Below are 27,686 nucleotides of genomic sequence, written 5' to 3' on the forward strand. Positions count from 1 at the left end.
ATAGTGGAACAGTACATGAAATAAAGAGAACTGAAATAGGAATGCCTTGAATTCAGAAAGTGAGCTACCAGTCAGGGAGTCTGAAGTGGATCAGTCAAACTGGCAGCTGGTGGAGCAGGTGGAACTATTCAATTCAACTGTATTTATATGGCACCAATTCATGCATGCTATGTCAAGGCACTTCAAATGGTAATGGTAGAAAGTCCTTTTTATTAGATCAGTTTAACTTCAGTAAGTCAAGTCAAGTCAAGTTTATTTATATAGCACTGTTCAGACACAAGGCAATTCACAGTGCTTTACAGACATAGAAACAGAAAAACATTAAAACAGAGCTTAAGGAAAGAATGCAAAATACATCATTAAAAGACGGGGAGTTTTAAGGCCTGATTTAAAGGAGTTGAGTGTGCCAGCAGTCCTCAGTTGTTCAGGGAGTTTGTTCCACAGTTGAGGAGCGTAGTGACTAAACACTGCTTCACCTTGTTTGGTTCTGACTCTGGGAACACTAAGTAAACTTCTTCCTGAGGACCTGAGCGGTCTGGATGTTTTATATTCTACAAGTAGATCTGACATGTACTTAGGGCCAAGACCATTTAATGCTTTATAGACCAGTAGTAAGATTTTAAAGTTGATCCTCTGACACACAGGCAGCCAGTGCAGTGATTGAAGCACAGGTGTAATGTGCTCCACCCTCTTTGTGTTGGCGAGGACTCTGGCTGCTGCGTTCTGGATCAGCTGCAGCTGTCGGACAGATTTTTTACTAAGGCCTGTAAACACACCGTTACAATAATCCAGCCTGCTGAAAATAAAAGCATGAACAAGTTTTTCTGAATCTTGTGTTTTTTTCTGAGTCTTGTAGAGTTAAGGCGTTTGCATGAACATGTGAAAACTGTACATTTTGTGTGAACTGGTGACGACTTGCTCAGGCACATAACCAGGGATTAAAGTAAAAAAAAACGTTTTGACTGAAAAAAAATTCGGCATGCCCAACCCACATGGTGTGCATTATATAGTGCTTTAACAGTATCCCACTACGTCCAAAGTGCTTTCTATTGGAAGTGGAGGCAGTGGCAGGCCAAGGGGCTCTGGAGTAGTGATGGGAATTCCGGCGCTTTTTAGAGAACCGGCTCTTTCAGCTCCCAAGTGGCCTTCAGATTTTTTGGTGCTTAAATTAATTTATTACCAACAATAATATAAAACGAGGAACAATATGAATTACGAATGTAGAAAAATGCATTATATCAAATAAACACAATACACTCTGCAGAGTTGCAGCTTGAAGAGGATTTTTTAAATATCGAGGTCAACATTCGAAAAACATTTATTTTAGGCAAAATTCATCCTCTGTTAAGTTTTTAAAATGAAAAGCCTCAGTATACTAAGTCATGATTATTACAATTGTAATGCCATGTTTAGTCACAGTTTTACTTATCCATCCAAACATCCAAATAATATTATAAAATGCTGTTCAGCCTTGAACATGAACTTCAAATATTCTGATTCATGTCCTTTCATTTTTCAGGCCAGACTACATTTACATCTTTATTGTCTTTCTGTTGCATCTATAGGCTCATTCACTGTTTCTCATTCTCTAAGCTTATTACAGTTTTGGTCACCAAACGCCTAAACACATAGACACTAAATGGTGACAATGTCTCAAAATGAACACTACACCAAATCCTCTTTGTAAAAACTCAAGTTCAAAATAAAAAGTTCTCCTCTCCCCTCTGCCTGATCATCCCCTGCCTTTCTTGCTGCAACAAATGATAACTTGATTGACGCTGTCTCTTAAAACTACGTTACATCGTTTCTCCGATTCATTTAAATGCCGTTCTAAAAAATAGACCTGCAGTCACGTCGCGAGACTCACGACCGTGTTTACTTTCAGTTTGAAACGAACGGTTGTCTCTCTCTCCTGTTCGTCTGCTGTGTATAACCCCTCTCCTCCCCCTGCTCAGTGAGGACACAGACACAACCGCACATCTTCACCAATGATATCCGGCTTTAACAGAAAAAAAGACAAGACAAAAACTGGCATTCCCACTCTTTATGTGCCAGTGAAAATGTAAAGGGCCATTGGCTGGTCCAGCTCCGCTGCCACAAGGACAGATACAGAAACTCTGTCCTGCCACAAGCTATAAGTCAACACATCACCCCTGGCTGGCAGAGAGCTCTCAGTCCTCTTTGCCTTGTAGCATCTGCCTTGTAGCATCCTATTGTATTCTATTCTGGTATAATAAATTGTAGCTATTGTTAAAAGACAGGTGTGACATAAGGTTCTATATTAATGTATCTACATTCCACAAGTATTAAACCAGCTGTGCAAAATGATCATCTTCAGCTTGCGATTGACTGCATATTAGCATCAATTTGAATTCATTGTAACGGCAGCAGCCATGTCCAAAAAGGTTGAAGTTGAATGGAATTTCAACTGAAACTGGAGTTGTTTGGTAGAAGTGCCACCTGTTTTTTGGCCATATTACATGCCTTAAAGCTGAGCTTGGCAATATTATTTGACATCACCGAGCAAAAAAACATCTATAATAAACTTCCAGCATATTGGAAGTATATTGCATTTGCAAGACTTTTGCACCCATCAGAGGTGTGATCAGATCAGGTGACAGTATAGCGAGCAACAAAGTCAGCATTAGCAGTAAGACGTAGTGGCAGAATTAATTCAGCATGTTTTTTAGTTTGTATTTTTCCCTTTTTCTAGATTTCCATCTGCTGCTATTTCAATGAAATCACACTGAATTCAAAAGATGGGCTTTGGCACATTTATAAAGCACAATATCCAAGAAAGTAACATTTAACTCTCTTGTACTGATTATTATTTACATGTCTTTAGCAGCAACTAGGGATGTCCTGATCGCCCACCCCAATCCAAGGCAAATATTGAGCATTTTCAGATACTTCCAATTTGATATCATTTTCAATTCAATTCAATTCTATTTATATAGCGCATATTTACAACATCATCATTTTCCTAGCTAATACAGACTTGAAGTACAGTAAAGTTATTATATTCAGGTGTAAGACGTAACGTAGTTTCAAATTTAATTGTGCTCTCCCTCTACAAAAACTTACATAACAGAAAAGGTGGACCTGAATTCTGATTTGTGCTTAATAAAGCCGATAGTGATAATAATGCCTTGATTGGTCCCAATACCTATCTCTGAGATCAGATCAGGATATCCCTTCCTCAACCTCAATCGCTGGCAGCCTTCTTTGTTGTTTTATGTGTAATTCTGAATAGGCTCACTTATTTTAATGCGAACCCAGTAAATAGCCCAGCCAAAACTAACTACACACAGAATCAGAAGCACTGTCCAGATGGCATATATTGCCCCATGTTCCCTTGCATCCTCCCAAGTACAGCCCTGTATAGGAGACAGACATATATGCATTATTATTGAACTACAAACATGTTTTGGTCATGTAAAAGATCACCTGCTCTCTTTTGACCAACATATCTAACACATGATGCACATTTTTTCCCCTTTAGCTCCACAACAAAGTTGCCAAAGTTTTCCTTACACTCTAATTTACAGCAATCCCCATCCATGCCCTTGGAAAATCCAAGTGGGACTTTTGCAATTACAGCCTCTTCACTGTCCTCCAAAAAGCTTAACTTGAATTACTAAGCATTCATGATGTATGTATACATAATGCAGTATAGAGCAAGTACATGCCTGCTGCTGTTTAAAAACACCAATTATTACAAAAAACACAATACCTTTGGAAAAGTCAAAATTATATTATATCACATATAGAGTTTCTGCTTTACATACAAGGTCATACAAGTATATTGAAAAGGTCATGCATGTGGTTCAAGACATTACACACTAAAACTAACAGCCATTCAGAGAGAGTTCCAGAATGTGTTGAAAGAGTTTGAGCTGGTAGAAAAGATGTGTGTAAATGTCCAGAGGGTGGAAAAAGAAAGAAAGGTTCACTCACAATGATTTTTAGACTCACCGCTAGTATTCCAGTGATGGCAGCAAAGAACAGGCCAATCATGAAAAAGAAAAGAAAGCGTTTCCAGGGGTAACTGCGTCCAACAAATGACCTAAAAGCAAAATGGAGAGAGTACAGAGGAGACAGTTTTAGGGTCAATTCATGCCTCATATTAAACAGCAGGCCATAGCAGCTGGGTTCAGATTGGACTGAAACACTGTGCCAGTGGACATTCCTGAGGTGTGCAGAGCACAATGAACAGACATAGGACAGGATTTAGAGTTTAGAACTTCCCACTGTATTTGGGTAATACAAATCACCTCCAAAGCGCAATGTGATGACGTGTTGTAAATATGCGCTGTATAAATAAAATTTAATTGAATTGAATTCCAAAGTCTGGCAGTGACTACTTCAATTACAACTCTTCAATGATGCATTATAAAGGTGGGGATGACCAAGTACAGTTGTACAGTCTCTCCTCTGAACAAGCATTTGTTTTGAGCACCATTTGTTTTCCTTGCACACTCAGTGCACTTTTGGTCCGCGCAGTCACACATTTCCGTGTATCACTGACTGGCAAAGTTTACATCATGCCTTGCGGAGGAATTGAAGACCCTTGCAGACAAGCAGTTGCAAAAATAATACATTGGCCTTTGTACAGTGAGCAAAAATATAAACGCAGCATCCAAATGGACTTGTTTTTTGCGTAGCTTACCAAGGGGCAGAAAAACAGTTTACCACATGGGGCCACAAGTCAGACCAGCACACAAAAAACTCCCAGACCCTTTAAATTTGGTAGGAGAAATTTAAAGAATAAACTTAAATTAAGCAACTCTAACATTACCGTGATGTCTCCAAAATCTGGACTCAATAATCTGTCAACAGGACCAGTCTTGAAGGAAACAACTTGACAGCTGAATGTATGTCAAGAGAGAGACTTCCTCCTCAACATGTTTCTAATTATGAGCTTCGACTCTCTTCACTATGGCTACTTTTTTCATGCAATTATGCAAAAGTGCCATCCTGTCCCTGTGTTGCTGCACCACCTCTCCTCTGGGTGTGGCACACTGACCCTGCAGCTACCTCAAAGGCTACACAAGTATCACTGTCTAAGTATATACTGCTAAACTGGATTCTGATCACAGCTCTGCCTACCACTTCTAGTCACGGTAACAGTTAACTATTTAGTACAATTACCTGCATATATTCATTCACTGTCTGTTGACTTATTTTGTTTGTTTGTAGGTAATGAATGTTTTTGGTGTAATCATCGCCGGTGCTACCGTGTATTTCTTTGTTTTGGAACAGGAGGTCAATGAAATCAGAGCTCATGGCCTCTGATTATAAGACTGATCAATATAAGAAGATTCAATCATTTATTAATATTCAGTTTGAAAAATGAATAAATCAGTGCCCCTGATTTTTAAATAAGTGCAAAAAGAAGTACCCTAGAGAAATAGAAAAAGAGGCCTTACACTTTTCGGCAGTGGGGACATCTTGCTCGTTTCTTATTGGTCAAGTCAGTCCACTAAAAAACAGAGAATTGTTAGTGTAATTCAGTGGTTTATGACAAGTATTACAGTTTTTGTGGCATGTTTTAAGTGCCTCGCTGGGTTTTTTCCGACAGTCACTTATTGCCCCTATTGCTCAATCCTAAGAGAGCAGACGAGAACTTAGGAGAGCAGTAAAACAGCAGCAGAGACTCTCACACTTTGCTAAAATGAAACCAGTGTATAGAATTTAGGTGAATAACACATCCATCCATCTATCTATGTCGTCGCAGAAGCAGCTGGTGAAGGAGGTCATTCCACACGTCCCCTCTCCTCTGCAATGCTTTCCAGTTTATCCTAGGGGGTCCCAAAGCATTCTCAAGCCAGATGAGATATATAAGCCCTCCAAGTGAATGACAAATAAAACTGGAATGCACTCAAGCTGGATACACAACCTTTGCCTTCTCAAACATGACAGGTAGCCTTGTGACCTTGACCTTTTGACCCCAAAATTAATGGGTGACCAGGGTAAGTCAAGATGAACATCTGTGCCGAGTTTGATTATCCACACACCTGCACACCTGCATATTTACAGACAGACAGGCGGCAGTGACCGCCCTAATAAATGCCGGAAACCGGTGGATTGCTCCCTCTGGCTTGGGGGGAGTTGCTTGCGTGGCCTGGCGACCTGTCCATGCTGTACCCTACCTTTACCCCAAGACAGCTGGGATAGGCTCCAGCTGCCCTGTGACCCTACAAAAGATTAAGCAGTTTATAAATGATGGATGGATGGACAATCAGATTGGGGAATTGTTTTGGTGGAACATTTGTATGCAGGGAGGCGTACACTGTCATAAAAATGGCTAATTCACCGAAAACAACTAGGAGGGCTGCTTTACTGCACAATCTCGATCTAAATGCTCAGCAAAACATAATGAAAAGGATTTTGAAAACGTACAATATTTACATGACAGGATATTATACCTCATTATATCTTTACATTGCGCACACTTGTTTGCTGCTTTATTAATACTATATTGATGCTCATATATAGAACCTTCAACAATATCAGGGCAATAGTATTAAAAAAATCGATCTATTATTGTCGAAGTACAAATGAAAAAAGAGTTTTTAGTTAAACCCAAAGGCAGCCAATGTGGGTTGTGTCCATTCATCTTGCTTAGTGTACCATACCCTTCCAACCAATGTCTTTGAGGAGCCAATCAATTGCTGACTTAAAATAGTGAGTTTTCCACCCCTTGGCCTAGTAGTTCTTTGTACGTATAAGAATACGGTACAGTGCGTGTGACTAATATTATGATGTTGAAGAGAAGACGGGCGAGTTGTACCAGGAATATTTGAGAGCAGTGTCCGCAGCTCACTCTTGACCCACACGGCTGCAGTTCAGCGCTGACAAGACTCGATCCATACGCCCCTGCACCAAGCTCAATAATTCGCTTACTGAGTGAGAGAGAGAGAGAGAGAGAGAGAGAGAGAGAGAGAGAGAGAGAGAGAGAGAGAGAGAGAGAGAGAGAGAGAGAGAGAGAGAGAGAGAGAGAGAGAGAGAGAGAGAGAGAGAGAGAGAGAGAGAGAGAGAGAGAGAGAGAGAGAGAGAGAGAGAGAGAGAGAGAGAGAGAGAGAGAGAGATCCAACAAAGTTTTAGCCAATAGTCAGCAGTCTGACTAACATTCCTTTCTCAATGCAATGCCAAGAGTCCCACAGATAATATTGAAGACATTTCCATGTAGCTGTGACTGCTACAGTTTCTTCTTCCTCCACATTCTGTCCCTCATTTGGAATGCTCAATTCAGTGATCGCTTGAAGGTCATCCCTTAACGCAGAGGTTATCTTAGTTAAACAAAGTTTCCTCGGATACGTCTGCAACCAGACACTGCATCTATTCAGCTCAAAAGAACTTTCTCACTCACGTTTCCTCTGAACCCTGACAGTCCAAAAGCACAGCGACAATACCTTTACAGTTTACAGGCAATAACAGCACTCTGCATGTGAGACTGTTTCTATATGGGTCTGAGGGCTCTTAGCTAGAGTTCATTTGAATTAACAGCACTGTCATTATTCTTCTGCTAATGTTAATCTAAGTTAAGTTTCCCTGCATTACCAGTTCTTGCGATCTCTTTCGGAGTGATTATTTTTAATCATACGACACAAATAAAATCTGATTAATTCATATTTAAGAGAGCTGACCAAAACCTCTTGCTCATACCAACTAAGATGAATAGGAAAGTCTGTACAAGGTAAGTAAAGCAAGAAATAGTATTTTTCTCAGTTTACACTTTACTTCTAAAACATGTGTATATGTGTATTTTAAGGCAAGTATACAAAGTTTTCTCCCATTCTTCCCCGCTTTCTCACCTTACCCTCTCTTCTGTAATATGTTCCCAGTGTGTTCCTCAGTTCGTATTTTTTTCCCTCCCCTCTACTAAACACCACACCGTCAAAGTGTCTCTCACCAGGAGGGACGAGGACAGGCCACTCGCTGGGACGTTGCCCTGCAGATCAGGAGACAGTTGCAAGGACAGCGTATGTACTTCTTACCCACAGGAGGATTCTGAACAGGCTGTTGGTGCGATGGAGTTGTTGAACAGAGAGGACAAAAATGAGAGATTATTGTTCTGTACAATCTCCCTGCAAGGTTTCATAATGTACTTTAATTACAAAACAGACAAAAAGAAGAATTCATGTGTCATCTATTTTTCCTACTGTTTTGTAACAGTTTGAGTCAGGGTTTGATTTGGTACCAGATATGACAACAACTATGCTACAGCAGTGAAAACAGTAGAAACTATAGACTGGTATAGTTTTGAGTCCTAAAACCAGGAAGTGAGTTAGCATTTTAGCGCTGTGGTTCTAACCTCTAAAAGTCAATGGGGATTTTGAATGGGTTTGTGTTTAGACGCCTGAAATAAGGTCTGTGGTTAACACAAGCTGAAGAGATGTTGATGTTTTGTTAGACGAGATAAACTACGTTAGCTAAGACCCCACATTTGAATTTTAAAGTTTTTACGCAAACTTTCAATGGCGGTTGCTAACGAGTAGCTAACTGAAACTACAGTGGTTGTTGCAGACATTAAACGTCATCGCGCTGGGAACTCCTTATCCTCCTTATAGCCTCTAGTCATGTTTTTCAGTGTTCTTGCAAATATCAGGTTAATAAACAACTTATTAAGCTAACGTTTAGCTATCTTGTGAAATCCGCTGATTAGATCGATGAACCATAACGGTCGTGATGTCATTATAAACCGTAGTAGTAATGACGTTGTTAATACTCTCCTCCCCAAACTTTGCAATCTGATGTAGAAACTCCAATTAATACATATGCATCACAGCTAGCTGTAAAAATGACTGTGACCACACCTTTCCCCTGCAAATGTATCGCTGAGAGCCTTTAACAAATCCTTTTTCTTTATTTCTTAGCAGTACGTGTTGGCGTCATAAATCTGGCCTTACATCTTTTTACTCAAGAGAAGTCTTGAGAAAAATGCGATTGCACATTCTGGTGTCATAGTACAGCGTCAGTCAAAGGTTTGGACACATCTTCTGAGTCGATGTTTTTTTATTCATTGGTATTTTAATTATTTCCTACATTGTAGATTAATACTGAAGATATCAAAACTATGAAAGAACACATGGAATTATGTAGTAAACAAAAAAGTGTTAAACAAACCAGAATGTTTTATAATTTAGATTCTTCAAAGTAGCCCCCTTTTGCTTTGATGACAGCTTTGCACACTCTTGACATTCTCTCTATCAACTTCATGAGGTGGTAAAAACAAATCTACTAATTTGCAAATTCAAATAAAAACCATTAAATGAGAAGGTGTGTCCGAACCTCTCACTGGTACTATATATCATAGGTGTTTAAGGTTCGAACAAATGTTTTTGCACACACTGGGACCAACATGGAGAGAGCTTAAGAAATTCCTGCAGGAACTTGGACACAAATCGTTAGTACCCACCGTTGTCTCATGACAGGCCAAACACTTCACAAGGCGCTGGTTCTTGTGATTCGTCACACTGATTTGAGACCGGCACACTCCACACTTCACCCATGAACCATCTGCTGCCAACACTGAATAGGGAGGGGGCTCTTCCACAAGTGGAGGAGCTGAGGCGATGGCTGAAAAGAGGCAAAAACAGGGTGAACAACATGGCGAGGCTGTTTTTTTTTTTTTTATCTTCATGGTAACTGTCAGAGTACAGTAGAGTTTCAAACCACCACATCCCATCTTAATGATTTCATGTGTTGTGTCTTTCAGCTGTTTAGGACCACTTTCTCTGAGTTTATCTGGAATATCAGACAGCAGTAAGATCCATGAGCGTCTCAAGAGAGAGAGAGAGAGAGAGATGCGTGTAATTTCATTTAATTCCTATATTATAAATGATCTCTGACATGGACAAAGAATCCATAAAGATCTAATGGCAAGTCACACTTTGTAGTTTTCTTTGCCACAAACAGGTGAACAGAATCACAGGTTATCAGCTGGAGTTAAATATTTCATCCTCAGCTTGTTTGAGAAATCGTGTTAGTTAATTGGACAGTTTGATAAGGTGCTACTATTTTAGATTGAGATATTTGGGCTGGATGTCTGAATGAAGCTGTAAGGAAAATGAATGGAATGAATGACAGGATGCTGCCACATTAACGGATGGATGGAGCCAGCAATGTTCAATATTCCATGTCTGAAAAGGGCTTTTTATCAGAGTCTCTTCATGTCCACCTCCACCGCTGCTGTCAGCCATAGCACCAAGCCTCACTATACGTGTTCCAGTTCTTCAATAAAGTTGTTTTTTCTCTTCAAGTAATGTCATATCAGTCATGGCAACAAGTTATCTTCTGTCAGAAGTGATTATTGCCAAACGTATAAACATATACAGCTGCTCTCATCTAGCTCAAACAGCCATAATGTGTAATATACATCCCTTTGTTTGTGACTGCAGCTTCAGTGGTAATATTTTCTGGTCTCTTTCTTCCATAATGACAGAAACCTGAATATCTTTGGGCTGTGGACAAAACAAGGGTTTGTCATGTTGGTCTTTGGAAAACCGACATTACTTTCAGAACATTTTTGACCACACTTTAGAGAACAAAGAACTAATCGAGTAATCCAGAAAATAATTATCAGATGAAGAGAGACACTAAAAACAATGGTTAGCTGCAACCCTAAATTGTGGACAATAATATAGGATAGCTTCCAATGTTCAGGCTGTATGTGTTTGGCATGTCTATCCTTCTCGAGACTCCAATCGTGATTTACACATAGGTTTTGTATAAATACATGATCACTTTTGCAATTATCCTATGGCCCACAATCTTCAAAGTATAACCCTCATCAAATCAGGTCACTTTGATGCATTAGTAACATTTCAGTCACGAAAAACGAGCTGCAACCATTTTTGATGAGTTTAAATGGTCCTTTAAAGCTTTTCCAACCAGTAACAACAATACGTGGATACTTGTGACATGTAGAAGCAGTTTAACAGATGTTTAGCTCCATCGTCAGCTCTATACACAGTTGGTATTTTGCTGTTTTTATCTGGTCATATATACGACATCATAAGTAACAACACTTGTCCTACTGCGCCTTTATGCGGTGTCTGTAGAAAGCAGCAGCCTAACTGTGTGAAACAGGGACTTTTATTACAACTTCTCGTACGGGGACAGACCTGAAGTTTCGTCCACCTCTAAGGTACTTCCATCAGCCACCACACTGCCTGCTCCGCCACGGAGAAGCGGGGCTTTCTCCTCGTCCGCCATGTCCGTAAAAACAGCAACAACGGGGTTCAAATGTTCTGTGTCAAAACACAACAGCCATGACCAGGAACTACACTCAGCCTGTCATGTGAGTCTGACTGAGGACTGACCGTCTGCTTAGATGTGCGCATGCTCCGCGGAGACTACATTCGCCAGGTTGTCGGGAAAACGCTGACAACAAAAAGCTTCTGTCTGCACGCAGTTCAAGTTGAAGCACCACTTTTGCTGCTGTCTCAAGCAGCCAAACCCCCTCGTGTAACAAGCTCTTATATAATCATAGACATGTTGGCTAAAATATATATATCAAACTCTTGGACACAACACTCTTTAATGTGTAGCCCATCTATAACAGAAAAAATACACAAAAGTAATTGCAATGAAAACAGAAACTGACTAAGTCAATGATTTCAGTTATAACTCAAACAGATTAACCTGTGTAAATTCTGGATGAAGATGAGGCCATCCTCATCTACAATCCCAAGGAACCTAAGAGAGCTCAGGAGCTCGCAGAAAAAGGAGAGGTTAGTAACTTGAATATAAAGATAGTAACAAGCAGTAATAAGATATGAAAGCAGAGAGAGAGAGAGGGAAAGAGAGATAAGAGATCCTGGTGCCAGTTCCCCCGGTAGTCTAGGCCTATAGCAGCATAACTATGAGCTGGTCCTAAGCCAGCCCTAACTATAAGATTTATCAAAAAGAAAAGTTTTAAGTCTATTCTTAAAAGTACCTAGTGTGTCTGTCTCCCGGACCCCGACTGGTAGACGATTCCATTCTGGGGATGAGTTTGTCACCATCTTGTGGGCAGCAGATAACGTCAAGTAATATTTTGTTTTAATTTAACCCCCCCAAAATAAATTTTTATGCTGCCACACAGCACTCACTCAGTTTATTCGCTTGCTTAATTTTAAAAGTCAGTTGCATGCCATTTTATTCAATGTGGTAAGCACAAACAAATATTGATATCCTCTGTCAGGTTGTGTGTCTTTATTGTCTGTGTATGAAAACTAAACCTCCTATGTAATACTGATCCTAACATATTACACATTCTCAAAGTATAAAAACATATAACATGTGGCTTTGTTATAATAATAATAATTATAATTAACTACTACAAATAATAATATAAATAATAACAAAAACAATAATAATAATAATAATGGTATAGCTTTCAAAGGTCTGGGTCATCACCCCCGAGGGTGCTAAACTCTTCAGGGGCTGAGTATTTGTCAGCACCTGCACCAGCTGACTGGCGGAAACCTGCTGCAATCTCATCAAAGGTGCAGCCCTTGGTTTCTGGCAGCAGGACAATGAAGATGATGAAGACGTAAGGGCCACAGAGTAGCTGCATGAAAGGCAAAGGTTAAGTTTCTTCATATTGTTTGCACAAGCTACACTATGTAAGAGGGTTAAATAAAAGCCTCCAAGACTGCTGTGCACACAAGGTTTGCCTGGAACATGCATGCAACATGCACTAGTAGTAACTGTCATGAGTCATGATAGCACACAACACTGAGCTATCAACAGCAATATATATGTCAAGCATCAAGTGCTACATTTCTGAAACTGTGTGAAAAAGGCAACTCTTAATCTTGAATTTCATTTTGGGGAAGAGAAAGAAGTCACACGGAGCTACATTTCTATTGCCATAATTCACCTTGGAAGTTAGTTAGTTAGTCAGTGTCCACCTCAGACTTTCTATGTACACAGACTTACATCTTTAAGTATTTATAAGACAACCACCTATTTTCTAATTGAATCCCTAGTAGTTTCTGCTGAGTTTTCACTGAAAGAGTTTCATGTTTCAATTCAGCCTATAGAAATGCTACAACTGTGAGGTACACACCCAGAAAAAGGGGTCCCAAAGTAATGAAAACAGAGATTTATATGAAAGTGGTCTTACCTCAACATACTGGAAGCACATTCCCACTAAAAAATTGGCGGACCAATTTGAGACACCAGCAACTGCAATGGCCGCAGGCCGAGGTCCCTGACTGAAGATCTCAGCCACTATGAACCAGGGGATGGGGCCGGGGCCCCATTTAAAAAAAGGCTACAAAACTGAAGATGGCCACAATGCTGACATAGGACATCATTTAAGCTGGTCCTGAAGAGCATAGCACAACACAGACGTTTTCATTCCCTTTAATTAAAAAGCCTGATTCAGTAAAGGTGATTGCAAACACTTCCAACAATGCAACGGCAACAGTTAAAAAAGTTGCTGAAACTGGCATTCCCATTAAACCAATGAGGTGCCCACACGCTCCACCACAAACAACTGCACAGAAGCAGAGGAAAGATTTCATTTCAAAATATTGTAATAACAGTTACAATGTTGCCACCAGTCTTTTTCTTCCTAATGGTTCTTTTACAACTTACAGAAACTACTGTGAAGACAGTGTTGACCACTCCTTGCATAGACAGACTGAGACACACCTGTTCGCTCAAAGATCCCAGTCGAGTAGTAAAACACCTACAGAGGATGACAAATACAGGGAATAGTTACTTCTGGGAAGTTTTTTCTTCTTGCTTTTTTGTCATTAATATTCAGTATTCAGTGAGAGTCCCAATCTGATACCATTTTCTGAGACACACTTCAAGTACATTAAAGTTAACAAAATCTTTCCAATGTGTATGCTTGACAAATGAAGTCTGCACTGCATTAAGACATATGATGCATTTCTGCATGCATGCTGTTCCTTAATCGTATGTAGGTGGTCACAAACACAAACCTTGTTGTAAAGCTCTGGTAGGGCATTGTCTGAAATGTAGAGAGGTCAGGGGGTGGCTCAACAAGCTCCAAAAGACAGCGAAAACCTGTATTGTCTACATTCATGTCAGGAAATATATTGTTTATTAGCTGTAGTACCTAATTATACTATCAGGTGGAGCCTCTTATTTAACTAACAATTTTAGTAGTCACTTGGACTATGGGCTGTTCCATGTTGGAAAGAGTATTGTGGGGATGGTGACCTTCTTCTCCCTCATCATCTTCTGGCTCTCCTCCCTCATCTCCTCCATGTCATCACTCACCTCTTCAGTGCCCCGCAGCTTCATTAAGACTGGAAGACAGTAGTCCAAGTTACGAACATCTATGAGAGTTTATAATCTGCCACACAGTCAATATATGTGTGGATATGTGCGGTCAAAAGGATGATGATGAACTCCATTAACATCTGAATTACAGTAGATGCCATGAAAGAATTGCCAATTATTCAGTGTTGGCGAAGTTGTCATTGTGGTAACAAGGCAGAAGAAAGCTGTTGCAGAAGAAGAAGTTGTATAACGTCATTAACATTGTAAAAGGATTTGTTTTTACCCAAACTATGCTCTTTTCCTAATGAGAAATGAGAATGAAAAGGCAAACACCTAAAAATGTAGTGAACAACGGTCCCCCATGGGGCACAAACTTTATACGACCTGACCCGCCCACACTTGAAAATGACACTAAGGGAGTGACCAGTGTGTCAGAAATACACACCAAGGAGTTGCGATGAAGTGTTCATACTTGATGAGTTGGGAATGTGTTGACTTGGTGTTACTTGAGTTGACAATGATAATTGTTTCAACACAGTGAACATTATGATTGCTTTTACCCCTGCCAAAATTATTTTGTTTTATGATAATGTGTGTGTTTTTGTGTTTCTGTATGTGTCCATTTGTGTGCGTAAGGCTCTCATGGTGAGGACCAAATATGAGTTTTAGACCTTGGGAAGTGAGCTTGAGGAATAAGAAGAAACTTGAATTGCTTTCCAGCTTGCTGAACTGATTGGCCTGAATGCCTGCATCTTTAATCAGCTCCATTCCTGTAAAACTTTTGCTTTTGAAACTTATTACAGTGAATATCACGTAGGTTTCCACCTGCCTGGACATATGCATTTGGTCTTTGCATTCCAACACCTTATGACAGTATGTGTACCTCACCACTGCAGGCTTTGGTCTCTTCGTCGCAGTTGATGAGGAGATATCGGGGACTCTCAGGACAGAAGAGCAGCAGGGCACACTGTAGCATGGCTGGCAGCATAGTAAAACCCAACAGCAGGCGCCACAGGGAGGCATTCCCCATAATAGCTTCCATCCCAAAAATCTACACAACATAAACAACACACTGTTTACATATACTGTATACAGTGCATGAAGCATAATTTACAGCTGGCCATTGGCTTGAAACAACAAAGAAGATGAAACCAAGTAACACCCAAATGAGCAAATGAGAGTTGTACTTAGATTACTGTTCATTGCCAATCCATGCATCTATCCATCTTCTTCCACTTTACCAGTAATAAAGAAAACAGCACATTCTAGTGCTACATGTGATTTGAATAATCAGGTAATGTCTGTAGGCACCCCCTAGTGTCACCCTTTGACACACACATTTTGTTATTGATAACTTTCTGCCAGACCTTTTATCTTCCAGACGACTCTATAACCTTTTGTTAGCCCTTGTTTTTTTGTTTTTTTTCTACCTATTGTCATTGATTTGCACCTATATACAAACCAACCGCTGTCCCCTCCCTACCCTTTAACCATCTGCATAAAATGTTGTATTCTGCCAATGTTCTGGGTTGGCTTACTTTCAGAGACCCACGCTTTGTGTTGGTAAGTCCACTGTATGCACGAACATCAATAAAACATCTCAGATGCAAACTTTGGATGAGGACTATGAATGAATTCCTAAATTTTGGAATTTCTCTGTGTCCCTCTCCCAGGCAACATTTTCTAGTTTCTCCTGGAGGATCTCAAAGCATACCCAGGCAGATGAGATATATAATCCCTGAGACATTTGAACTTCAATTGAGCACGTCAGGGGGTATCTAGTACATACTATTCTTCTTTCCTCAGATCTACATTCTTTTGCCATTCTTTGACTCAGTAACCTTGTTGTTTTCAGTTCAGGTCGCTTGCATTATCTGACAGTTTGTTTAAGCTTTGTTGTAAGTCTGGCTGCTTTGCCTACAGCTCCCTGACTGTTCTGCTCCAGCCTTTCAGCTTTGGCTCAGTCATTCCCTCCTTCCTGGATACAGTACCCAGAACACCTGCCTGCCCCTGCCGTCTTCACCTTCACCGTGTCATGCCCTCCACCTCCAGCGCTGTGTAGAGGCAGCGCTAATGGTTTTCCCCCTTTCCCCTTTCTCCCTTCATGCTTGCTCAAATTGTTCCAGAGCATCACTCAAGCAGAGTCACCGCCAAACACAAATGTATGTCATTCTGAAATAAATGGTTAAATCTGACGAAGTGTCCAGTTTAGGTCTATAAATTAATTAGTGTACTCTAGCCGTCTTTTGTCCTCGCAAAGTTTGCTGCTCTTGATCCAAGAGGCACCTAATTCATCTGCATTTTGGAAGATGCATGAAAAATCCAGATTTTTCCCAGTACAATGCCCATTTTCACAGTACAAATTCCATCAGTACAACAACAAATCTCTCTGCTATGTGCATCTTCTCTGTTTAATGCTAAACATTCTTCTATTAACTTTAATCACCTATTGTTCTTATCTTGGGACTCAGATGAATCTAAGAGACCATGTTTTATTTGTTCTGGCAGAAATCATCTTGCATTTCTCCCATTCAAGCAGATTTTAACCCAGCATTACCTGTGCTGAGCCATCACAATCATTTGGTTAATGGCAAATGGCCCACAGTGATGAACATTTCACAGTGCTTTACAATGTTTTCCATTCATACACACTCGCACATCGGTGCAGCGTTAATCTAATATGGTATAGGTTTGATGTGATATTCAGAGAAGCACTACTGAAGTACTTAATCACTATGTTTTTTTACTCTGATGTCTTTGTTGCTCTTGCAGGTTTCATCTGTGCTGTGAGGCAGCCTTAAAATAGAATATCCAGTTAGTGTGAAGCTTTAAAATGTGATTCTGTCATACTATTTATGTAAAACACCTATACATGGGAAAAGATGGAGGGAATTCATGATTCAGAGATTAAGGATCTCACCTGTGCTATGAGAATGCCAATCACTACACCAAGGCGATGCAGAGTGTCTAATGCTCCCCGGATAGATGTAGGTGAGACTTCCTCCACATATATAGACACAAAGCGAGTTGAATAGAGACCAACAGTGAAACATCCAACGATGAGCATCTCAAAGGAAGCAGCCAGCTTGGAGAAGCCCATAAATGTGGCAGCAATGAAGGCCAAGACACTGGCCATGAGCATGGAGTTCCTCCTTCAGAGATCATATGAGTAGTAGCATTTAGGATCAATTGGTAATTTACCTTAAGTCTCTAAAAACATGGCTGCCATCATATGAAAGGAAACCCCTTCATTTGTTTTAACTATGTCACTGGCTTCACTAACTGCTAAGGCACTCAGTGCACTAAAGTTTTCTATTTTTCATCAGCTATGATGTGGATTTTGCATCGGGTCCCAAAAAGCTGCTCAAGAAGTTCCAGCAGGCACAAACACGGGGGTGTTTTCCTTTGAGAGCGTGATCTGGCCTGACGGGCATCTGGAGGACAAACACCCTCATGTCATGGAGGGCAACAGGTTACTCGGCTCAGGTATATTCCCGCACCATACATACGATCAGTCAGACTAGCTGGCTACAGATGTTGCTATATAAGAAATATAAAGTGCACTCTTTCAGTTATATCTTCTATGTCTCATTATCCAGAAGGCAACTTCTTTTTAGTAGACCTCATGTCACTTGCCACACATGACACTTACCAGTGTCCTCTCCTGTTCATGTTCACTAGGAATACACATTGTCTCAGCCTTTGAGCAGTAATTTCTTAAAATATGTTTTATTTTTAACAATATGCAACACAGATACACATGCTTTCATATACGGTAACCACAATTATCATTTTCTTTTAGATGTGAAAATTAGTAACAAACTTCTTTGTGCTTCAACTTCAGATTTCTCTCCATTAATTTACACAAATGTTTTATTTGAGGTAACAGCACCTCACAGGGAGGTAGTAGATCCATCCATCCATCTTCTACAGCTTATCCGGGGTCAGTGTCGCGGAGGCAGCAGTCTAAGCAGAGAGGCCCAGACTTCCCTCGCCCCAGACTTGGAGGTGCTGATTTTCATCCCTGTTGCTTCACACTTGGCTGCAAACTGCCCCAATGCATGCTGAAGGTCCCGGTTCAAAGAGGCCAACAGGACCACATCATCCGCAAAAAGCAGAGATGGGATCCTGTGGTCCCCAAACCGGACCCCCTCCGGCCCCTGATTTCACCTAGAAATTCTATCCATAAAAGTTATGAAAAGAACCATGACAACGGGCAGCCCTGCCGGAGACCAACGTGCACTGGGAACAGGTCTGACTTTGACTTTTATTTTATTGTCCCCGAGGGGAAATTCTTTTTCACCAGTATACAGTTTTAAGGGCAGTGCGCCGACAGAAGGTGAACACAGGGAGATACATGTGGGACAACAGGACATACAGTGACAGGACATACAGTGCATATGGTTATGGGGGGACCGGGGATCGGGACTGAGGTGACTTGCTGCGAACCAGGCTCCTGCTCTGGTTGTACTGGGACTGGACTGCCCTTAGCAGAGTGCCCCGGACCCCATATTCCTGTTGCACCCCATACAAAATGCCTTGAGGGACACAGTCGAACGCCTTCACCAAATCCACAAAGCACATGTGGACTGGTTGAGTGAACTCCCATGAACCCTCGAGCATCCAATGGAGAGTGTAGAGCTGGTCCATGATAGTCCCTGCACATCCGGAGACATGAGGTACTCAGGGCGAATCTCATCCACCCCTGTTACCCTGCCACTGAGGAGCTTTCCAACCACCTCAGTGACTTCACCTCCTCCTCCATGGCCTTCCCGAACTCCTCCCAGACTCGAGTTTTTGCCTCCACAACGGCCTGGGCTGTGGCACGCTTGGCCTGCCAGTCACTTGTGGACGCCTCTGTTTTCGAATATTGTGTTTGTTATGGACAAACTGTGACTAGTACAGAAGTCCAATAACAGAACACCATTTGGGTTAAGATCGGGGAGGCCGTTCATCCCAATCACCCCTCTCCAGGTCTCACTGTCATTGCCCACGTGGGCTTTGAAGTCCCCCAACAGAACAATGGAGTCCCCAGTCAGAGCACTGTCCAGTACCCCTCCCAGTTACTCCCAAGAAGGCCCAATACTCCGCACTGCTGTTCGGCTCGTAGGCCGAGACAAGAGTCAGAGTCTTGTCAGAAAAGTGGAGAGTCCAGCCCCTCTCACTAAATCTAGACGGTACATCTCTCAACCTCCCGCACAAGCTCAGGCTCCTTCCCCCCCAGCGAGGTGACATTCTGTTTCCCAACAGCCAAAAGCTGTGACCGGGGATCGCCAAGGCCCCCACCGTTGACTCCCGCCCAATCTACATTGCACCCGACTCCTACGGTTCCCTCTGCAGGTGGTGGGCCTACAGGAGGTCGGGCTCACGTTGTCTGTTTGGGCTAAGCCTGAACCAGATGCTTGCATGCAAGCCCCAACCCCAGGCCTGGCTCCAGGGTGGGGCCCTGTGCCATACCGGGCGACGTCACGGTCCTCAATTTTCTTTTCTTCATTCATCTGTAATGATGTCCACATATTGTACTTTTTTCCCTGTGTAGGATTTCAAAATATTTACAAATGTAACTTAAAAATAAGTTCAAGAAGTTGCTTTAGAATGTCCTTTCCCAGAGTTCCAACAGCTAATCTTTTCTCCTTACAGCGGTGCTGTAATGGATGACAGGTCCTGTGGTTCAAGGATCAGACGCTAGTCTCAATGTGAGGTGACGTCTTACCATTCAGCGTATGCAAAAGCAGTTTATGCTGGTGTTTGTACCTGACACACAAAAACACAAAGACATTGGTAAGCAACCCAACAAGAACAAGTTAGTTACAGAATTGGTGCCACCATCGGTTATACAAATGTTACTACAAGGATTTGTTTTTGAATTCTTTAAATGGAAATCCCCTCTGTTTGACAGGCATGTTGGGAAAATGGGTTTGCTGCATGAATAAATAAAGCCATGCAAAAGAAGGCAGTGAACAGTGCACTTTGAAACTAACAAAACAATTAATTTGTTGTAGCCTGTGACAAAAAACAAAACATTTTCCTTTGTAAATTTAGGTTCAAAGTTCACTTCCTTTCATTACCAGTAACACATTTTAACATTTCATAAAATATTCTATACAAATTCCTTTTTAAGATAAAATACTGACTTGCTGACGACTCTTTGTATCTCTCTGTTCTCCTCCTCTCTGAGTTTCAGTAGAACGTGCTCCAGGATAGGAAGCTCTAAGTTCAGATACTGTGCTACCTAAAAGGAGGGGGGAGGAGAAAAGAGGAGAGAAGAAAGAGGAGAAATGAGGAAAGTTGAGAGAATTGTAACTATTTGCAGACATGAGGATATACAGTTTAAGAAAATACTGCTTTAAACTTAATTTGCACAGCTTTACTTTACTCTGTGATTTATGTCTGTAACGTTTAGTTGTGCTGCTGAACCTCTTGGCTAGGAAAGTCATGTAAATGAGAGTTTTAATCTAAATGAGGTTTCTCCTGATAAAATACATTATAAAATAAAATAAAGAAAGAAAACAACAATTTATTGAAACATTAATTTTTATTCAGTCAAGTTTTTCTACAGAACTACCCATGACAACCCAAATATCTACTTGTCCAAAAAAGTAAAAATCACTTAACTAAGGAAAACTATTCACAAGCCCAGTGTTTAAAAACAATTGAGCCTATTAAGCATTTTATAGACAAATATTATAAAGGCAAGCTATTACCAAGCTTAAAAATAAAAGCATTTTGTAAAATAGTTATATTTATAATAAAACATTTAATAAGTAACAAGTTAAAAAAAATAAAACTTTTTTTGTTAATGAATACTGTAGATTATTAGGCTGGGGCCGCGAATATAAAAACAGACTATTTTACATTTGTTTTGTTTTATAACAATTGTTTTGTGTGTTTGGAATTATTCCCTCAAAAGGCGAGCTTAGAACACTTACATCATCGCTGACTTCTTCCTCATCCATGTCCATCAAAAAGATCCTCATGATGTCATCGGAGGGCCCATGGAGTATCCGCTCCCATAGGGGCTGGTCCCTGTTACTGAGCTTCCTTTTTTCTGGACAACAAACACTCAACATCAGAGAACATTTTGCCATATTTAAATTATTTGAAGAGTGCTTGTATAGCTGGTGTGTAACAGACAAAATATACCTCCACTCTGGTGAACACAGTACAGAGCAAACTCCTGAGGGTCGTTCTCGATCTGTTAGAGAAACATTACAAGCTCAGATATCAATTTGAGATATTTGGGGTTTGCTTGAAATACACACTATTTTTTTTCTTTTTTGTTTATGATGTCATCTTAATTGTATATTTTGTGGCAAAGACATGACTTTGAGGGTTCCTCTTTAATCGTTTCTGCTCTTCTGTTACAACCTTTCAGAATATATATATATATATATATATATATATATATAAATTTCTTTAACGTGTCCGGTCGACTTTTTCATCTCTAAAAAGTCAATATTTCAACACCTGAAAAAAACTCCAATTCATTTATATTTTGTGTTGCTAGCTTTTTGCATTTCTCAGTCAATCCAAAGCTAAGAAGAGGAAGAATTTCCATCGAAAAAAGTTTGTATTAGATACACTGGACATAAGGGGGAAAGAATGGCTGTGTCTTTTCTATTTTTATACTATATAAGTTTAAGTCTAATGCTAATGCTAACTGCACAGGTTTAACCTGTAATTATGTTTACTCTTACTCACATAGGGGCTCCTAAATCTTGTTTGGGGGATTATTGTATACAGAGGGGAGGGGGGACAGCGGGTGTGTATTGTAACTAATGTCTTGTGTCCTGCCTGTCTGTATACTGCTACTGGATGCCTTGAATTTCCCTTGGGATGAATAAAGTATCTATCTATCTATCTATCTATCTATCTATCTATCTATCTATCTATCTATCTATCTATCTATCTATCTATCTATCTATCTATCTATCTATCTATCTAAAACACATACAAAGAAGGTTTCAAATGAAAACACTCAAGTCTGATTTGGTTGCACTAATTTTCCTGAACAGACTTTTTTTTTCCTTTTTAGGCAAGTGTTGACCTATAACAGAGTCTATGACAGTAAGTTTACACTTGATTTATAAAGTGCCTCACACAGTGCTTTCATTTCAAAGGAGTACATAACACTGATTTATATTTGGGCCTTGTAATACATCAGCATGTGTTTTACTGCAGTTAAAGACTTTTAAAGAAGAATCTCACCTTGAACTTGTTTAGAAGTTGAACTATGACCTGGTCTGTGGTCATCCCACTGGAGATTCGAACTTTAGTTGGAGTACCGAAGGATGGAGTAAAGACAGAGGTCTGTAGAGGACAGTGAGAGACTTGTGGGCCACAGTGCAGACGGGAGTGGGAGAAATAAACGCTTATACCTCATGTGGCAAAGCCAGGAGAAGGTTAAGGGGACACTTACCTTGTAGTTGTAGAAGTGTCCATTGATAGAGAAGCGATGTTGTCTTTCTTTCTCTTTCTGTGCTGCTGACTTTCCCTTCCCCCTCCTCCTCTTGACCAATGAGGCGTCACTCATACAGCGAAACAGGTTGGACTCGACCTCCAGCTCGCAGCTCTTCTGCCTCACAGGACGCAAAGTGCTGGTCTCATACACAGGTGGGCCTTTGGAGAAGAACAACAAGAAATAAATCCAGGTAATATGTACAGCGAAAATGTAACAACATGGACTTTTGAATTAGGATAGAGATATGAAAGTGCAAACAACCTGGTAGAGGATTGTTGATGACTGTGTCCTGTGATGTTTCGGACATTTCATCAATCTGGTGAAGGTCAACATATTCACCCCATCGTGTCATACCCCTACAGAGCAAGGGAAAATAATGTCAGACTCCAAACAAATCCTCATTACTTCAATTTGGATATGATCATACATACATATACATACATTGGTGAACTGAAAATCTCACTTACATTAACGGCAAATGCATAGCATATTATGATGTTATAAATCATTTTTTATAAAATAAAACACTTAGAGAGAGAGAGCTGTACAATCTGTCTGTCTGTCTGAAATGATCTGAAATGAGCTTCTTTTGCCAAAATAGAAATCGCATAGAATAACATTTTTTTTCTATCATACCCGAGAAAACCATTTTTAAGCTTGTGGTTGGCTTTTCAACAGATTTTGCATTTTGCCTGGTTTTGTATCGAAAAAAAAACAACAACAAACAAATAACCTCTTGTTTCCAAGCAGGCTGATTGGACTGACGGGGTCAGGGGAGATCAGAGGAGCAAAGGGAAGCATCTGTTTGTCATCTTGTATTTTGAGCCTGATGAGTCTCCGTACTCCCCAGGAGATATTCAGGTAGCCCTCCACCACCACCTCTCCATCATAATCCTGTTACAAAAACAGACCCAGAGACACTTGGATGGTATCATTAGTCTAATTAACTCTCTCCTTAAGTACCTCCTTTTGTAAGGAGTCCTAAAGATACTTTTTACGTGTACTTTTCTCTGAAGCTTACAGAGTTACAGTCCAGTCTGGGCTTGTAATTAACTGTGACTTGTGGATAACTGATGCAAAACAATACAGCACATCTGTAACTGTCTTGTACATACCTGAGAATAACTGAGGTGCAGCTGAGCCTGGTCCTTAAGGAAGCAGTTGTAGGTTTTCAGTAATGAGAGAAACTCTGCTCTGAAATGAAGACAACAGCAATGAATTACTAAATATTGTAATACAGAAACATTTTACTAAAGGTATCATAAGTGTTTTTGTCTTATTTCATGGTCCAAATATGTTTAATGCTATCTTGGTTTCATAGTTTCTATGTTATACGTTTAGATGAAGTGACTCACTTGGAAAGTGTCCTCCCGTCTCCTGCCTGGATCTCCGAAGGAAGAGCTGCTTCATTCATCTCTGGTATCATCAGCTACTGCACAGAGAAAACAAATGAACAAATGCTCTTTCATGGCAGCAGTTGGAGTAATCCCACAGCACTAAGGTCTAAAAGCCCGAGCTTAAAGCAGGACAAACAGTCAAAGCTGCAGACTTGTTGAATGCTACCTCAGCATTCTTATTACGTTCTGTAAATGTTCCCAATTAAAGAAACCTGAGCAGCTCTATGTCAACATGGAGCGAGGGATGGCTCAAAAATGTACTACTCTGCACTTTCACAACCAACAGACCTAAAAATAAACACTATAATTCTTAAGTCTTACCTTCTCTAAATGGCAAATCCAAGCTCCTGTCTTGATTCTGTTGCGTTGTCTCTGTCTTTCTTTCTTCTTTCTGTGCTTTAAATATCACTTTCCTCTCTCTCTCTCTCTCTCTCTCTCTTCCTCACTTTGAAGTTTTTGTGTTATATTTATCCCTCTCTCTCTCACTCTCTCTCTCTCTCTCTCGCTGTGCCTTCACTCTTTTACTTTCTTTTTTTGTGCTTGTCTCTAAGAGATTTAATAACAGTACTCCACCCAGTAACCAGTGATGACAGTGTAGGCCTAGCCGTTTGTTTATTCTTTGGTTTGAGACACAAAAGCCTGTAAGCCTGTGAACATTGTTGGAATATCCATGTGTCAGCTCTTAAAAAAAAAAAAAAAAAAGAATTGCTATTTTCTTTTTCTAGCTCTCCTTTTCTTCTGAGTTACTCAGTATAAAACAGCAATCTGTTTTTTGTTGTGCCTCTCTTAATCACTTTCCATGTCTCTCTGTTTCAGCCTGTCTACTTGTAGGAAAAATATCTCTGGTATTCAAGCAGTTGTCATCTGCACTACCACAACATGTTCTGACGGACAGTTCACTTTTGAAGAGGGGGATGAACCGTTCTACACCAGTAAGAAAGACATTTAAAGGTGCAGTACACAATAATGTGTGAAGTTGCTACACTAATTGTAAGAAATCCCTAATCTTCCGTGCAAAACAAATACAGCTTGCATTCACTTTGCATTTGTACTCCAAAACAAAACAACAAGTCATTTTCAAATTTATCAGTCTCATACGCACTTATTTGTAGTATAATATGTAGTGAAAGGTTTTGGTAGCTGTTCAGTGAGGACTTATATAATGAAATGGAGCTTGGCGTAAGTTAAAGCAGGAAGACTGGTATTCTTGCTCTGGTGATCAGCTGACTATGGGCATATATCATTTATGTAATTAACCAACAAGTCTCTGCTTCTCTCAACAAATCACCCTGCTGTTGCTGCTAAATGCTAAAACAGTCTGTCCTCCACAGCCATTCTGTCATTTCAACGCAACCACTGCAACCCTCCTCCGCCTCAGTCACCTCCATCCAGCTCAGCAGAGTCCAGATTCAGGCTCTGAAATCCACTCCTAATCGCATCCTCTATTCCTCTCCAACACCACCGGTGTCTCGACTCCAGGGGGTATTCTATCCTGCATCGGCCTTATTAACTCTCCGAGTGCATGAAGTCGTCATGTTGGAGTCTATACTTCCACTAAAGACTTGAAATTGTTGAACATTTCATTTTAAATAATAAATTATAAATAACATAAATAATTATATATTCTCAATAAAGTATCTCCTGATTGAAATACATTTAAAATACAGAAGAAAAAAATCTCAAATGTAATCTACTATCCCTTTATCTTAATGGGAATCCATTGTCAACTTGCCAGATGCAAGATTCCAGACCACTGGATTCAACTGGCCTTTTTTATTTATTTATTTTTAGCTTATTTCACATCTTCCTTTCCTTAGAAATAGGCAAAGCTGCTAGCATACAAGTTAAACATCTGCATTCAAGTTTACAGAGAGAACAGACATTTGAATATCAGTGGGAAAGTGTATTGCTCCTACTTTTCGGTTCACCTGTATAAAATCAAGAAATTTCTCTTTATCCATAGTTTGAACTAATTTGAGGACTTAACTGTTGACTTTCAAGCCCCAACATGCAGGATTAAAGGTCCCCTGGAGCAAATGTATCCTGTCTGTGAGTCTTACTGCATGTGTGTACCTGTTTGTTTGATTTGAGAATCACATGCTTTTTAAAAGTCAAAGTCAGCAATAAAGGAGCAACACTGTTTTAAGGTCCACACTGCAAAGTCAATAACATGCTGGAGACCATGACTTTCAGTGAGCTATAAAGTTGATTCATGACAGTTCCATTGCTTCTTAAGAAAAAAAAATATTTCCTGATGTTGAATATTTAACTGGGCTGGCAACAAATGTTATTCAAGATACTATGAAACTGTTGATAATAATCTCAATAATTATAATCTTGTCCGGGTCTCTGCTCGTGTGGTCGACTGGGTGTGCCTTTGAATTGCCCCACACAGACAAATAAAGTTTTTTTTTTTTTAATTAATTGAATTGAATACATTCATGTAATTTATTAATCTATACTGAACCTAGTAATGTAGAGGAAAATCAAATTGTACGCCTGTAGAATTGATTTTTATGGCTGGTTCATGTTCCACTGAAAAATAAAAACACATGGATTGCAGTAAAGAATTTGTGGTGAATGTACAACTGAGCTGACAAAAAAAAAAACAAAAAAAAATTGCCAGCGGGGAAAAAGCCAAAGTACACCATGGCACACCCAGTGTCTGCCTTTATTGCCTTCCTGTATGTCACTCCCCCTCCCTCTGCTTCTCTATATCCTTTACTGCTCACCTTTCTTCCTTTGTACTCTAAAGTATTACAGTATGTGACACTTGCTCTTTCTCACATTGATGCACAGGTTTGACTTGAATGCTTAATGCTCGTGCTGTTTAAAGTGGTGCTGTTTTATCAGAAGAAATAGCATTCACTGTCTTACACTGATTGGCAAGACAGTCCTCTGTTGTGTCATTTCAAAATAAAATGGCACCCTTGTAAGTGGTTCAAATCTACTTTTTAAAACTGTCAACCAACATATCCAAGTTTGTTTGTAACAATAAGGACACAGTGTACATTCTGTATCTATGAATATTTATATTAGCTAGCAGTTTTGTTTGGCTATAGACTACATCTACCCATACTCATGCTGTAACAAAATAAAGCGTAATGATGATAAAACATACATGCATTATGTCCTACCTGGCCACTTTATCAAGATCCAGATGAATGAAACAGTTTCACTCCATGTTTGTGGTAAAATACCATGTATGAGTGTGCAGGTGTGTGTGTTCACAGGTCCAGAATACAGTGCAGGAGCAACGAGGTGAGCTTGTGTAGCACACTGCAGCAGCTGGTTAATTATTGTAAGACATGTTGAGACAGCGCAAGAGGGAGGGGCTGACTGACACCTGATATGACTTGGCTGCTTTGTGTGTGTATGGGTGTGTGTGACAGGAGAGAGAAAAAAGAGAAAGTTTATTTTCAGGTAACATCCAAATTTTGTTCTAAATTAAAGATCCCAAGCTGATTATAATATTAGAACAATACATCTATTGTAATTGGTGTGTGTCTTGCAGATTCTGATGAAATCCTGATTTCAACCAACCATTGTTTTACTTTTGGCCACAAATCTCTACTTAG

General features: G+C 40.1%; 3 protein-coding genes across 3 annotated transcripts; all 3 read right to left on the minus strand.

The window, feature by feature from the left end:
- Positions 1–236: 236 nt before the first annotated feature.
- LOC306836690 (type 1 phosphatidylinositol 4,5-bisphosphate 4-phosphatase-like) lies at positions 237–11,339 on the minus strand. Its single transcript, XM_079363904.1, has 7 exons — positions 11,130–11,339; positions 9,422–9,582; positions 7,916–8,022; positions 6,794–6,905; positions 5,430–5,482; positions 3,976–4,066; positions 237–3,377 (listed from the first exon to the last, which is right to left on the minus strand). Exons 1-7 carry the CDS (start codon positions 11,218–11,220, stop codon positions 3,234–3,236), a joined length of 759 nt encoding a protein of 252 aa, XP_079220030.1. The 5' UTR covers positions 11,221–11,339; the 3' UTR covers positions 237–3,233.
- A 1,046-nt stretch (positions 11,340–12,385) lies between these two features.
- Positions 12,386–17,922, minus strand: LOC306836610 (solute carrier family 2, facilitated glucose transporter member 1-like; the record flags this gene model as incomplete). The annotated part of the gene is given in 13 exon segments (XM_079363786.1): positions 12,386–12,559; positions 13,118–13,264; positions 13,266–13,309; positions 13,312–13,321; positions 13,404–13,468; positions 13,471–13,492; positions 13,594–13,627; positions 13,629–13,687; positions 13,793–13,808; positions 14,144–14,276; positions 15,139–15,301; positions 17,171–17,402; positions 17,903–17,922. Coding segments are annotated over 13 exon segments (1,119 nt in total).
- A 41-nt stretch (positions 17,923–17,963) lies between these two features.
- On the minus strand, positions 17,964–24,203 carry rassf6 (Ras association domain family member 6). The gene is made up of 11 exons (XM_079365000.1): positions 24,067–24,203; positions 23,827–23,905; positions 23,445–23,605; positions 22,973–23,067; positions 22,670–22,869; positions 22,459–22,560; positions 21,394–21,445; positions 21,180–21,298; positions 20,385–20,482; positions 19,964–20,004; positions 17,964–19,781 (listed from the first exon to the last, which is right to left on the minus strand). Exons 1-11 carry the CDS (start codon positions 24,135–24,137, stop codon positions 19,741–19,743), a joined length of 1,059 nt encoding a protein of 352 aa, XP_079221126.1. The 5' UTR covers positions 24,138–24,203; the 3' UTR covers positions 17,964–19,740.
- Between the last annotated feature and the right edge of the window lie 3,483 nt (positions 24,204–27,686).

This window comes from Symphodus melops, assembly GCF_947650265.1.
Source record: "Symphodus melops genome assembly, chromosome: 16".
In the NCBI taxonomy this organism is placed as follows: Eukaryota; Metazoa; Chordata; class Actinopteri; order Labriformes; family Labridae; genus Symphodus; species Symphodus melops.

Bases quoted from the DNA above. Each gene is read 5' to 3' on its own strand.
- LOC306836690 (XM_079363904.1), bottom strand. From the start codon at position 11,220: ATGGCGGACGAGGAGAAAGCCCCGCTTCTCCGTGGCGGAGCAGGCAGT. The intron at 6,906-7,915 runs GTGAGAGACACT...TCTCTCACTCAG, and splicing joins GCCTGTCCTCGTCCCTCCTG to TAAGCGAATTATTGAGCTTG. The intron at 5,483-6,793 runs GTACAACTCGCC...TCTGTTTTTTAG, and splicing joins ACTGCTCTCAAATATTCCTG to TGGACTGACTTGACCAATAA.
- rassf6 (XM_079365000.1), bottom strand. From the start codon at position 24,137: ATGATACCAGAGATGAATGAAGCAGCTCTTCCTTCGGAGATCCAGGCA. The intron at 21,446-22,458 runs GTGAGATTCTTC...TTTCTCTAACAG, and splicing joins AACTTCTAAACAAGTTCAAG to ATCGAGAACGACCCTCAGGA. The intron at 20,483-21,179 runs GTAAGTGTTCTA...CCCTCCTTTTAG, and splicing joins AGGAAGAAGTCAGCGATGAT to GTAGCACAGTATCTGAACTT.